Below are 13428 nucleotides of genomic sequence, written 5' to 3'. Positions count from 1 at the left end.
TCCCTGTCCCATAGCAGGCATGGGCATCCCGTGTGACTGATGAAAGACTGACGCAAAGTACCTATTTAATAGGTTGGCTTTTTCTAACCTATTTTTTTTAGCATGGGCAGCAGTAGCCCCACCTGGAAACTGTGCTGGCCAAGCCGGGCCCTTCTGCCCACGAGGGTGGGAGCAAGGCGCAATAGGGTATGTTTGGGGATTGTACACATGGGCGTCTCACTCCCACCCTCATGGGTGGACGGGTTGGGCACAATTCGTTTGTGGGTGCCACAGGTGGATAAAAGATTTGGCCCACGGGCCATATTTTGCCAGCCCCTGCTGTAGACTATAGCTCTGTCTCTTTCCTTGACCTCTCTGACATGCTTCTAGATATACTCTGTTGCTCCTTCAGAGAATCGAAACCAGTTGTCCCAGCTGCCCTAGTCCTTCAGGATCTATACTGACTCTCCAGATTCCTCATTGGCCTAGGACCTTCAAGAAAGGATGTGCTTATCCCATGGGTCTCTAGATGTACAATTCGTATCTTCAAGGACATAAGATGGTTAAAACTTCAGACTCCAAACCTCATTAGGGATCTAAACACCATCAGTCTTTAACTAGTACAAGAGACATGGCTCTAGACAAAATAATAAATATATCCATATGCAGTTCTCTGCTTCAGTTTCCTTCCATTGTGTTCTTTTGGTGTCAATTAGATTTTTCTAAGGAGTCCAGAATCTTCCTTCCTGCCCATGGCTTTCTTTGCCTTTCTGTCTGTCTCTCTGTACTGCCACCCCCAGGCTTAGCTGGCTGCATATTTCATATGTAACTTAGCTATGTAACTTAGCTGCATTCCCACCCTTACCTCCAGTCTCTACTACGTAGCCCCCCGCTCAAGTCTTTCTGTATTTCCTTATACTCTGAACTTTCTCATTTGAACTTTAATGTTTTCTAATAAATTAAATCTGCACTCAGTGACTTTCTTCTTTGGCAGGTTTTATAGTTAAATGGCACTCCCTTGCACACTATGATTCTTTTGCCTGTGAATCCCCTCCCCAACTTTTCAACCTACATCTTTTTAAAAGGCAGCACAACACCTGGTTTCTTTGTTCAGACTCTAAGGAAACTCTCATACTCTGGACCCCAGATCCTGCAGAAAAAAAAGAAAAATCAGTAAAAACTAGTTTCCTTAGACTTCAGCCTTCCCATTATCCCAAGGCAGTTCTGTTGGAACAAGGGCCATTCAGGTTAACAGCTTTCCATTATCAGCCCTGTTACCCCTTTCAGGAATTTCCATTCAACCCAGGGATAGAAAGACAATAGTGAAGACCAACAGCCTTGTATTCAAAATAGAGTTTTCAGCTGACACACAGGGACCCTAATGTCAAACAGACCTCATAAGCTGCACATAAACAGATTCCACAGATTGCTAGGCTTGGGTCTATGTGGGTATTTCACTTGTTGCAAAATACTTGTATGGGCATGCTATGTGATTTTCTTTCTTCTTGTGATTTTCTGGACCAGATTAAATACCAGTGTCACTCTGATAATTTGGAGTTGCACATGGGATGAATTTGGCCCTCTTTGCACATTTTTACTATGATTGATCACAGCTTTCCTAAAAATAGATCATGCCAGAAGAACAGCCACAAACATCACCATTTGAAACTCCACAGAAGTTCTCATTCCCTATAAATTGAAAAATGAGTCTCACATAAAATGCTTTGTTCTTCAACCTCACACTAACTTTTCATTAACATGGTATAACTCTCAGGCTCTTAGGAAGATGCCAGTTATAACAGAACGGATTGAGGTATTTGACTGTGGAAAACAACATCCTTCCAAATGAAATATCAAACTCATTGCTCTCATTTTCTTTTGATACCTGTTGTCTGCCGCTGAAGTATCAAATTGTTTTAAACTCAAAGCATTTTAAACTTGGATTTAGCTTTACCTCTTCACAAATCTGGCGGTGTTATCACATTTCTTTTGTCAATTTGAAAATATCTTTCATTAAAAGAATGAGTAACATGGAAACTCACTTTTACCTAACCTCCTTCTCTAGCCAATTCTCAAACAAATCAATCTTGAAAAAACACAGTAAGAGTAAATTAATTACATTTATCTCTCTCCTTCCCTATGCAGAATGTTTTTATCTCCAAAAAGGGAAATGTCAAGTAGAGGGAAACGGGGGGAGGAGACCAGGAAAAAAGGGTGGAGGAGGGGAAGGGGGGGAGAGCAGGAGGCAGTACCCCAGTTTGTAAAACTGCATCTCATTGAGCAGCCACAGGAAGAAGAGTCATAGAGCCAGAAGAAGAATAAAGACAAGGGAGCCCATCTCTTGGGTTTGGGAGATGATTTATTACTTTTCCCCCTGTTTTAGCTTTAACAGGAAGGTACTCTTAGTCCTGCCTGGCCTATGGCCTACTGGTTAAGCCACTGCCTTCTGATTGGAATTCAAGTCATAACAATTAGTTGTTTAATACAAGCATGTACATGACAAAACAGAAACAGAACAGAATGTTAATAGAGTTGTATACCTCTGTGTCATATTGCACAGTAGGTCATATTTAGTTACATATGGCAAATATGTAGAAATTTTGCATGTCTTAACATGATTCAAGGTACTATACAGGATGAAGTTGAATATCATTTCATGATTTAGATGCCGAAGAACTGCACAAGTGTCACTTAACCATTTTTACAGCTAAGTAGAATTTAGCCCTAAGTATGTTATAGGAGATTTATTCCATCCCTGGAGTCTACCCAAAGCGGAAGAAAGAAAGCAGGCAGAAATACAGTTCTCATAAGGCAATGTACCACCATGGAAAACTGCAGTTCATTAGTTAAACATCTGGGTAAACTATTTTTACATATCTGATTCAGAGGGTGTGTCTACACATTCATTAATGCACTTTAATTGCAGCACATTAAGTTTAGTAATTGGATAATCAAATACTAAATCAATGAGCAGTAACTCATGCTACTGCACAGTAGCACTTGTGCACAGGTTTTTTTGGATGTGAACTGTGCAGTAGCCTAAAACTACTGTGCAACAGTGTATTAGCATGGGCTTTGCCTGGCATGCTACTGCATAGTGTTACTAGGCTACTGCTCAATTAGCATCTTGTGTAGACACACACAGAATCTTTTAGAATATTTATTCAATTACATGTATAGTATAGAAATTTCAATATTTTGTCCCCATATCAGGTGAAGACAGATTTTGAAGTGTCAGAATTTCCCAAAGGATGAACATTCTGAATTTCATTCTGCTCTAGGCACAAGAGAGACATGATTCACTGTACCAGCTTAGAGATTTCACAGATGTTCGGGGAAAGAAATCCCCTTAAAATTGAAATGTACTTTACATACAAAAGACAATGTAGATCATACATATATAAACTCCATTGTAAGTGGGAATGAAGCTATCCTTTTTGAATAGAAACTGAAGTAAACCTTGTCTCTCCTTGGAGACTAACAGCTTCTTTAAATGTAGGTGGATCCCTTAAAGGCAACAACAATACCTTGCTCTTTATAGGACTGTAACAGCCTGTTGATATTTGTGGACATTAGTATGCAATGCAGTATGCCTTGCAAAGCCTATGTAAGATACTTCTAAATTCTTATTATGAGGACTTAATAATCTTTTAATTCTGTGAAGATGATATGTATTGTTATCTTCATCTGTATCAGCAAACCAGATAACAGTACTGTTACCTTTATTTTATGGCTAGGGAACCAAGACACAGAGAAGCAAACCAACTAGACCAAAGCTGTACAAGAATTCTTTAGTGGAACAGGAAACTGACCCCTGGTTTTCATCCTGTGAGTTAACACTATACCCAGTGCACAATCCTTTCTCTTCTCTTAGCCTTTCTACACTAGTATGTTATAGAACTTATATGATATGTTTAAAGTCAAACCAAAGGAATGCTAATCTGAGAGGGACATGGAGTATATTGGAGTGCTAAGTAAAAAATGTGATACCAAGGTAAGACAGTAGACCACATAATGCATACCAAAGTATTTTATAAGTTTTGTAGAGGGATCACTTTCCCCATATCTGAAGTGAAAGGGCATTTATACATGTGCTCCGGGGCTGGGGGGGAGGAGGTGGAGGCACTTTAATGACAGTGGCTCTAGAAGTCAAATGAACTTTAGTTAAAACACCCCCACCACTATTTTTCAGTGCAGAGACACTGATACACACGATGCTGGGGTCTGCTGGAGTGCAGTAATTACCATGCTCCAGCAGACTTGGTTAATCGAGTCTGCTCCAACGAGCTGTAATTACAGCATGTTGGAGCAGCCTTGATGCACATATATAGGTGCCCAAAAGGTGAAGCTGTTGGAAGTCTTAATGCACATATATGGGTGCCCAAAAGTTGCAGTTGTTTATCAGCACAAAGTGACTCTACATAACAGTTAAGGATAGAAAGTGAAGAGGAATACTGTATATAAATAAAACTGCATAGGTCACATAACTGATAGCCAACATTTTCATTTTCAGTTTGCTAAGCGAGTCAGTTCTAGTCTTGCAAGTGGTGACCTAGTTTAAGTTATTCATGTCTCCATCATCTTTCAGCAGAACCAAGGACATCTGATAAACCTGGGCATGATGAACTTAAAAAGCACACAACTGGTACAAAATGGCACATCTCAACAACACAGTCTAATATGTGCAAAGCAGGTTTATCCTGCAAATTCTATGCTGGTTGCTCATAGAATTTAAAATGACATTTGAGGTCTTGATCTTGTCTTTCAGGTGCTTCATGGTTGCAATGGGCTCTGCCTCAGGTGTCTATGGCAACCTCTGGCAGTCACCCCTAAACCCATTTTTCCACTCTGGCTCACCAGGGCACTGCCCTGTCTTCCCCTGCCATGCCTTGATAATAATTAAATATACATTTGGGAGGCAGCGCTAAGACTACCAGAGTGACATCTTATGTGCCTCACCCCAACGTAGGTGCCCCAATGATGAGCACATCTGGCCCAGTTCTTAACACGCTGAGCCCTGGCATGACACCTTGCTCCAGCCCGGCTCTCTGCCCTCACACCCAGTTTTTTGTGAAGCCTGCAGTTCCAGCCCTAAATCAACTGAACCAAAGGTACAGTGCCTGCCCCAGGTGCCCACAGTGGCCTCTCTGGGTCCTATTAAAGCTATCCCATGCCTTGTGGCTAAACAGACAGCTCAGAGACAAAACCTTTAACAAGATAACCAGCTCTCCTCAGGATACACATATAACCCAGACAAAGCCCTCACTGCTAGCTGGATTCACTGTCAGCCCTTCAGGGCTACCTTAATGCTTATTGTTCATGGTTCGCTGCCACCTGTCTGTAGTCCACTCTCAAGGAGCCCCTCTCCCTGCTATGATGTGGGCCCAGTTGGGCTCATGTAGCTCCTAGGCTCTACCCCTTCTGATCACCTGACCTTGCTCTCTCTTCCCTGGGCACAGGGGTTCTTCATTACCTAGTGCAGAGTTGGACAAAACACAACACATGCCACAGGTGGCATGGAGAGCCTCTGCTTGTGGTGCACAGCTGATCTGGAAGGGAACAGTGATAGATTGGGCAGAGAAGAGAAAGCAGAATGAGAAATAGGACAAGGAGCATAAGGCAGGGTACAGACAGCAAAGCAACAGATTGGGCAAGGGAAAGGGGATATCTAAAAGAGTGCCTGTAGCTCTAAAATGAAGACCATGGTCAAGAGCTTCTCTCCTCTGGCAAAGTGAAATTCTCCACAAAAGGATTAAGTCCTACCCCAAAGGCAGGGTATACTTCCAAGGCTTTGAGTTCTCTAATACAAATATATAGCAGCATGTATACTTACAAAAACCAACCAAAACCAAAACGCTCTACCAAAAAAAAGCAGTCTACTGCACAAGTCTCTTTGGGCCATGTGAAAGAAAGTACCTGTGTTGTTCAATGCAGCACTGCACTCTCAAATATCCTGATGATGCTCATGGTATAAGAACCTACACAGACTAGGGCACACACGTCAGACCTCTGAGGCTACCCTCCATTCCCCAGTGTCCTGCTAGAGAAGGAAATCGGTCTGTCCAAGTGAGCTGGATAAAGACCCCCAAGCATTCCAAACTTCTGGCTATTTCTGGGCCCCAGTGATCACTTCAACTCCAATGATCCTACTGAGGGACACAGCAGCAGGGAGGGTGAAACAATATGTCCTGCAATTGGAAAGGACTCCACTGCTCTGTAGTGGTGCAATAAAAGCATTCAGTCAAACAAAGCTCTAAGCCCTTCTTTCTCTATGTTTTTGGTGGCTTAGGTTTCTTCCACAGGAGCCAAAAGCAGTTGCAGTGCCACCATGCATGATCCAAAACTGGGAATCAGTGTGCTAGTAAAGCAGCCCATCCGGGCTGTACTAGAGCAAAGGCAGCTTTCAGTGGCCCTGTCTTTGGTGAAATGTGTTGAGTTTTTTATAAGCATTGTTATGTTTTTATACTTTAGTGGGCTTTACTATTAAAACATAACAAAACCTGTTAAAAACTGGCTATGGCTCATTTCCGTGCTCAGTAAGAGCTCTGTGCTCCATGCACTGTGTCCCCCTAGGATATACTAAGATATACTGAATAAGGTTAGCTTAATCTAATGCTTTTAATATATTCCCTATTCACTTTTATCAGTATGGGCCTTCTCCTTTTAAAAGTAATATCAAGATGGTGTGTATTTTACTTAGCTTCAAAGCTCTTACCCAAGTAGCTGGTTTGGAATTCACACCCGCTCGTTAACCTCTTGAGGAAGCAAGATTGGATCTCTGTATAAATCGGGGATGGCCAAACCACACCTTGTGAGCCCCATATAACTCCTGGGCAGTTGAAATATGGTTCCTAAAGCTGGTGTGCTGTGGGCAGATCACTGACTTGTACATCTTGAAAGTTTTGTCCAGTGGCTCTTGGTGATGTCAAGATTTTGGTTTGTGGCTGAAAGGATTAGGAAGTTTGGACACCCCTGGTATAAACCACGGTAAAATATTATTTGAAAGGCACAATATACAGTAATGATCCAGTGGTTCTTTAAGCAGTAGAAAGAGAGTTAAATATGTAGTAGTAAAGAGGTAGTAAACAAACAGAGCACTGATTCTGATTGGCAATATGAGGAAGTTCAGAAACAAGAATGAAGGAATAAATCTAGACAGCAGTGCAGGGATCTTCAGTCAAAAGAACTGAATCTAGCTGGGGCTGGGGTGGGGGCTGTATATAGCCAGCAGCTCAAGGGAACTTCGGAGTAACTTCAGAGTAAATTCAGGATTCATTCTGGCTAGAAGCCCGAGATCTATAGATCACTGAAAACTATAGGACTGGGACTGGACCCAGGGTCTTCCAGGTAACTACTTTCTGGGCATGTATACATGAGATGCTTAATGTGCAGCAGACTAATTCTACTGAACATTAGTGTGTCATGACAAAAACCATGCCAATGTGCTAACGTGCAGAAGAATTAGTCTACTGTGCATTAAGCATCACAAAAAGACCATGCACCATTGCTATTGTGCATTAGTGCTGGTTACTGTGCACTTACGTAGTACATCATATTACAGGTACCTAACCTAATGCTCCATGGCAATGGTTCATGAATGCACATGTAGATGCAGCCTCTGTTTAGCTAGCCTTGCCAGTAGGATTTGCAAATGTGGTAGGTTCTCTTAAACAGGGGCTGGGCAGAGACACAACAAATTTGTAGGAATATAGGAATCTGAATTTTAAATCTGGACAGTGGTTCCCCACAGTAGGTCTAGGACAACACAAACTCTTTGCTCTTCGTGGACATCAGCATGTTTTGCAGAGTGAATTTGAGGGCTTGTTTCCAATGACTCTTCAGGGGAAATTTAAATGCTTATTGTTCTTGTCCATTTTTCTTGAAATGGCCATGAGAAATTTAGATGCTGCTCAAAGATAACATTAGATGAAAATGAGATAGAGTAAAAACCATTTAAACCACCTATTCAACTGAAATGTGAAAGGCAGCTTCACCTCTGGTGGGACTATCACTGTACCATTAATGTTTTTTGGGCCTGATTTACAAAATTATTGGGGTGCCTAAAGATGCAGACAGGCATCTAGCAAGATTTTAAGAAGTACTGAAGTGGCGTCAGTGTCTACCTTCCATTGACTTTGAATAGAAATTAGGCACTTAAACTGCTTAGGAGCTTTGGTGAATCTCACTAGGTGTTTATCTGCACTTTTGGTGCCTAAATTACTTTGTAAATCAGGTCATTTCTGGTCCCTGGGAAGAAGATGCTTTAGAAATGCTAAGTAGTTATTATTTCATTGTCTTTGCTTTTCTTACTCATATGTACTATAAATGCTTGGAAATAACTGCAGAGATACAGCAACATGATCCAGATCTGGAATAAAGCCACTGATGACTGATGTGTTCAGAAGGGATGTATGTATAATGAAGCATTCCAGTGCCTGTCAGTGGTGTCCAGATCCCCAAAGATGGGGCTTTATTACATTAATTTACTTTTGTAAATTGTCTGCATTTACATGCATTCTTGACTCAGGGAACGCAAGTTCAGCACAAGGTTACTTATCATTGTCATGACTCATTCCTTTTTCCTTATTCCCTAAAGGCAGTAAGGATTCTAACTCCATTATAAAGCAAACTGTCCAAAGGGGAATTGATACCCACAGGGATTTCATTCCATGACCCATATGCCACAGTCTCTTCTGAAGCAGGAAGAAGTTGTAACAGATGTCTCTTAGAGAATATTAGAGGCAATGGTATAAATAATGCCTTATCTGCTTTGATGAATGTGAGTCCTTTTAACACTGCCATAAGGGACATGGCAATAGATTCCTCCCAAGTTGATCAAGTCATTCAAATAATAAAACTGAAGAGACATCACAAGAAACTTAATTGAAACTACTGATAGAAAAGCCTTTCTGGGAGCATCTACATGTGCTATTAAGGTGATTGAATAAAACTCTGGTGCATTTTGTGCTACAGTTTATCATTCCTGGTCATGCTGTTTGCATGTGCACTAGGGACTACAGCATTTTGAGCTGAAATGGAGTAACCCCAGCTGGCAAGGGGCCCTGGGGCTCAGCCTGCCAGCCCGGGTCCGCTGTGATTCAGCTCAACATGCTAAGGAGGGACTGACTGGGGCCCAAGGGTGCTTTAGTGAGAGGGTAGCCAGCAGGCAGCCTCCGTGCTGAAGTACCCTCATGCCCCTGCCAGCTCCATCAGCATCTACACATGCACTGCAGTGGAGTAAATAACTCCACCATAGGTTAATACTTGTTTGGCAGTACTATCCTATGGCAGAGTTAATGAGTTTACTCCATTTTAATAGCACTGAAAGTTTTGATAGCAATGTTTTACTGAGGAGCTAATTAGGCAACTGCAGTAAATGTCTTGTGTAGATGTGCCCACTAAGTTATAGGCAGAAAGCTGTGATAGTCTGAAGTCAGGCAGAAGGCAGGGTAGAGATGTACCTTATAGACTAAATCAGAGATGCGTAAGCTTTTGTGCATGCGCAACTAGTGCCTCCTGGCTCTGGGGGGCACCAGCTGCTGATCGCTGATGGGGAGGATGGGTGGGGGGCGCTGACCAGTGCTTCCCACTCCCTGGTTGGGGGGGCAATTTTTTTGGGGGGGTATATGCCTTCCCGTACTCCTCTTATGCGTCACCTATGCTTTTGTGAGCCTGAGCTCACTTCATCAGATTTTGTAAAAGGACATGCATGGAGCAGTGTATCAGACAGAGAGAGTGTGTTGAATACAAAAGACAGCGGAAGGAAGAAAAGAGGGGAGAGTGGGGTGGAGGGGTAGTGCTGGGAGAACCAGGCAAGTAATAAATCTACAGGGAGAAAGGGGTCACAAAATCTGATTCAGGTAATGGGATAAGAATCCATAGTCCCTGTTTAGGCTATTGTAACCATGATGTGGTTGTAGTATTTTATTTTGATGTTCACTGTTGGAAGGGATAGACTGGGGGGAAAGGGGTACAGTGGTGCAGCTACACCCCCTTCTGAATTCTGCTCCACCCAAACTTTAAAACCAACTGCCTAGGAGGAGCAGCAGCATTTCTATTCAGGCAGAGCTGACTGATTCATTATCAGAGACTTGTGCAGTAGACTGACTTGTGTAGTAGACTGACTACTGGTTTCATGGCTCATTATCATCTCCTCAATCCCCGCTAACCTCTCTCCATTCCACAGGTATGAATGATAGTCTTATAATTTTAATGTTCTTGATGTTTCAATATCCATATCGGCAATTGGATCAGTATCAGCCAATATAGTTCATTAATAAACAGCCATTGGTATTGGCCAAAATATCTTTATTGGTGCATCCCTAATTTCATAGTTTCATAGTAGCTAGGCTCAGGAGGGACGTGAACTCATCATCTAGCCTGACCCCCTGCCACAGGCAGGAATGAATGCTGGGTTCACAAGACCCCAGACAGGTGATCATCCAAACTCCTCCTGAATTTGCTCAAGGTAGGAGTGAGGACCACTTCCCTGAGAAGCTGGTTCCAGATTTTGGCCACCCTAACTGTAAAATATTGCCTTCTGATTTCTAACCTAAACCTATTCTCCATCAGCTTATTACCAGTATTCCTGGTCACCTCAGGTGGTGCTGGGGTGAAAAGGACTCTATCTATTTGCTGTTAATCTCCCCTCACCAGGGGAGCAGCCACCAGGTTCCCCCTCAGCCTCCTCTTGCTGAGGCTGAACAGGTTCAGGTCCCTCAGTCTCTCCTCATAGGACCTGTCCTGCTGCCCTCTCACCAAATGGGTGGCCATCCTCTGAACCCTCTCCAGGCTGGCCACATCCTTTTTAAAGTGCGGTGCCCAGTACTGGATGCAGTACTCCAATTGTGACCTGACCAAAGTCACATAGAGTGGAAGTATCACCTCTCTGGACCAGCTTGAGATGCATCTTTGGATGCATGACAAGGTATGGCTGCACTTGCTGGCTGCAGTCTGGCATTGGCGACTCATGTTCATCTTGGAGTCAATAATGACCGAGCCCTAGGGTACCCCACTGCTCACATCTCACAAGTTTAAGTACATCCTGTCCACCACTACTCTCTGGGTGCACCCCATCAGCCAATTTTTTACCCATCCAACTGTGCAAGCATCAATGCCACAGTCGCTTCATTTATTGATGAGGATGGGGTGAGAGACAGTGTCAAAGGCCTTCTTACAGGCCTATCATTACTTGGGTCCTCCTTCCTCCCTTCCTTGAAAATTGGGACCACATTAGCCAGTTTCCAATCCCCCGGCACCTGGCCAGATGACCACGAATGCTCATACAGCCAGGCCAAGGGCTCCGCGATGACCCCTGCCAGCTCCCTCAACACCCTTGGGTGGAGGGCATCTGGACCTGCAGATTTAAAAATATCCAGCCCTTCCAAAAGATCCCTAACTACATCTGCACTGACTGAAGGCCTGACAGAGCTATCCCTGAGATTGTCCCTAGCTCTGGTAGGTGGGATATCCCAGTCCCTATTCAAGAAAACACAGGCAAAGAAACTGTTAAAAATACTAGCTTTCTTGTCTGGCTTAGCCACAAGATTACCGCTTGTGTCTCGCAGGGGCCCTACATTGCCTGGTGCCCTCTTCTTGCTCCCAACGTACTTAAAAAAGGACTTTTTGTTGTCCTTTGTCCTGGAGACCAGGGTGACACAAGAAACTCACCTGCAGCAGTAGATGACGCGCCGGCGAAACCCGCACGGCTCGTGAGCCAGCTTTTTATACAGCTGTGGCCAGCCAGTGATGTCAGCCTCAGATGCCAGCTGGCGAAGATAAAAGCGACGGTGGCTGCAGTGGAAGGGGCAGATGGCCCCAAAGAGGGAGATCCATTGACAGTGGAAGAGGAGGTGGAAGCCCCGCAGTGTCCAGGGAAGGACGAGGAGCCGGAACAGGAAGAGCCGGAGAGAGGGAGCCAGCAGCAGCTCCCAGGAGCCGGCGGCAGACAGGCGACGTTCGGATGGGACAGCGGCGAGAAGGAGGCACCGCGGAGGACCCACGGGAACCAGGTGCATGTTGGGCGCAGCAGAGCGGCAAGGATCCCAAGGGAGGAGCTCGATCAGGGCAGGGTCGCCACCGGGACCACAGGTGCCCGTGTCTATTAGAGACAAAGGTCCTAGGGACTGAGGGTCCAGAGCCAAACCTGTAACTATAAAGCCTGGACCCTTTAGGTATAAGGAATAGGGATAAGGGAAGGCTGCAGATGGGCAAGAGGAGCCACATACCTCCTCCTCGGGGTCTGCTCCAGGAGGTGATATGAGGCTGGGGTGCAGGGGTGGTTGGAGCCCCGTGTACATCTGCCGGGTTGGACCCGGGCGATGAGGGACTCGCTAGATGACCTCCCCCCTCATTGACGGTACACCAAGACGTGGCAGGCGAGAGCGGGGGCGGTGAGGCGGTGAAAGAACACCCGCATTGCCCTCAAGGGTCCTGGGGCGGGGCGACATCAGAAGGGTGGTGCCCTCAGGAGTGAATAAAGCCTGGCAGGCACATCCTTAATCCTGGATGCTAGCCTGAACTTCGTCTCTGCCTTGGCCTTCCTAATAGCCTTCCTACACTCATGGGCCGAGGAAGAGTACTCCTTCTTGGTGATAGCTCCTCCCTTCCACTGGTTGTATGCCCCCCTTTTAGTCCTCAGGCATTGCTGAATGCCGTTGCTGAGCCAAGGGGGTTTCTGAGCACTCTTACCCCCCTTGCTTCTCTCAGGGACTGTTACCCTTTGGGCCTGGAGGATCGTCCCCTTAAGGTACAACCATCCGTCATGGACTCCCATCTCCTCTACCTTCTGGGCCCTCGGTGCCTTCCCCACTAGTCTCCTAAGCTCATTGAAGTTGGCCCTTCTGAAGTCAAGGTGCCCTTGATACCCTGAATTGGATAGTGAAATCCAGCAGGTGATAATCGCTATTGCCCAGGTGTTCAAGGACCTGCAGTCCACTTACCAGGTCATCCGCCATGGCCAGGACCAGGTTCAGCAAGGCGTTACCCCTAGTGTGGCTGTGCCCCCCCCCCAATTTCTGGAGCAGCATCTCACTCAGGATTGGCGGAGGGAGGCCGCTCAAAGGTATTTCTGGCCCTGGAGCAGTTCCCTGCAGGCTGCAGGGAGAGAGGAGTGGCTGAATGTCTGGGCAGGCAGAGTGCCTGTGGAATGCTATGGGAGTGACCCTGAGGCAGGGGGAGGCCTGCAAACAAGCGACTAGTGGTAATTTCCAGAGCGGAGCTGCAGCTGAGGATCCAGAATGAGGGAGTCCACAAGGTGTGAGAAAATCTCCAGATAGGAGTTTCCCAACAGAGGATCAGGAGGAGGGCCTGAAGGAAAAACTCCAGCCACAGGTAGAGCCTTCTTGCACGGGGGAGACCCCAAAGACACTGTGAACGGTCACAGGGGTGCAGGGCAGGCTAGCACGCAGCAAAGAATGGACTAAGGGATTGTATGCCTGAATTATGGTG

The 13428-nt window shown here is 45.2% G+C and overlaps 1 protein-coding gene across 1 annotated transcript in view; it reads right to left on the bottom strand.

Annotated features, from left to right (window-relative positions):
• GDF10 (growth differentiation factor 10) overlaps positions 1-12935 on the bottom strand; it is a 40305-nt gene extending 27370 nt beyond the window's left edge. The window contains exons 1-2 of the mRNA XM_019555524.1: positions 12921-12935; positions 11650-12146 (exon numbers count right to left, since the gene is read on the bottom strand). Coding sequence (XP_019411069.1) covers positions 11650-12146; positions 12921-12935 — 512 coding nt within the window. The remainder of the gene's footprint in view (positions 1-11649; positions 12147-12920) is intronic.
• Between the last annotated feature and the right edge of the window lie 493 nt (positions 12936-13428).

Source organism: Crocodylus porosus, unplaced genomic scaffold (genome assembly GCF_001723895.1).
Source record: "Crocodylus porosus isolate Cpor-Errol unplaced genomic scaffold, CroPor_comp1, whole genome shotgun sequence".
NCBI lineage: Eukaryota > Metazoa > Chordata > Crocodylia > Crocodylidae > Crocodylus > Crocodylus porosus.
This window is presented reverse-complemented; position numbering and strand designations above follow the sequence as displayed.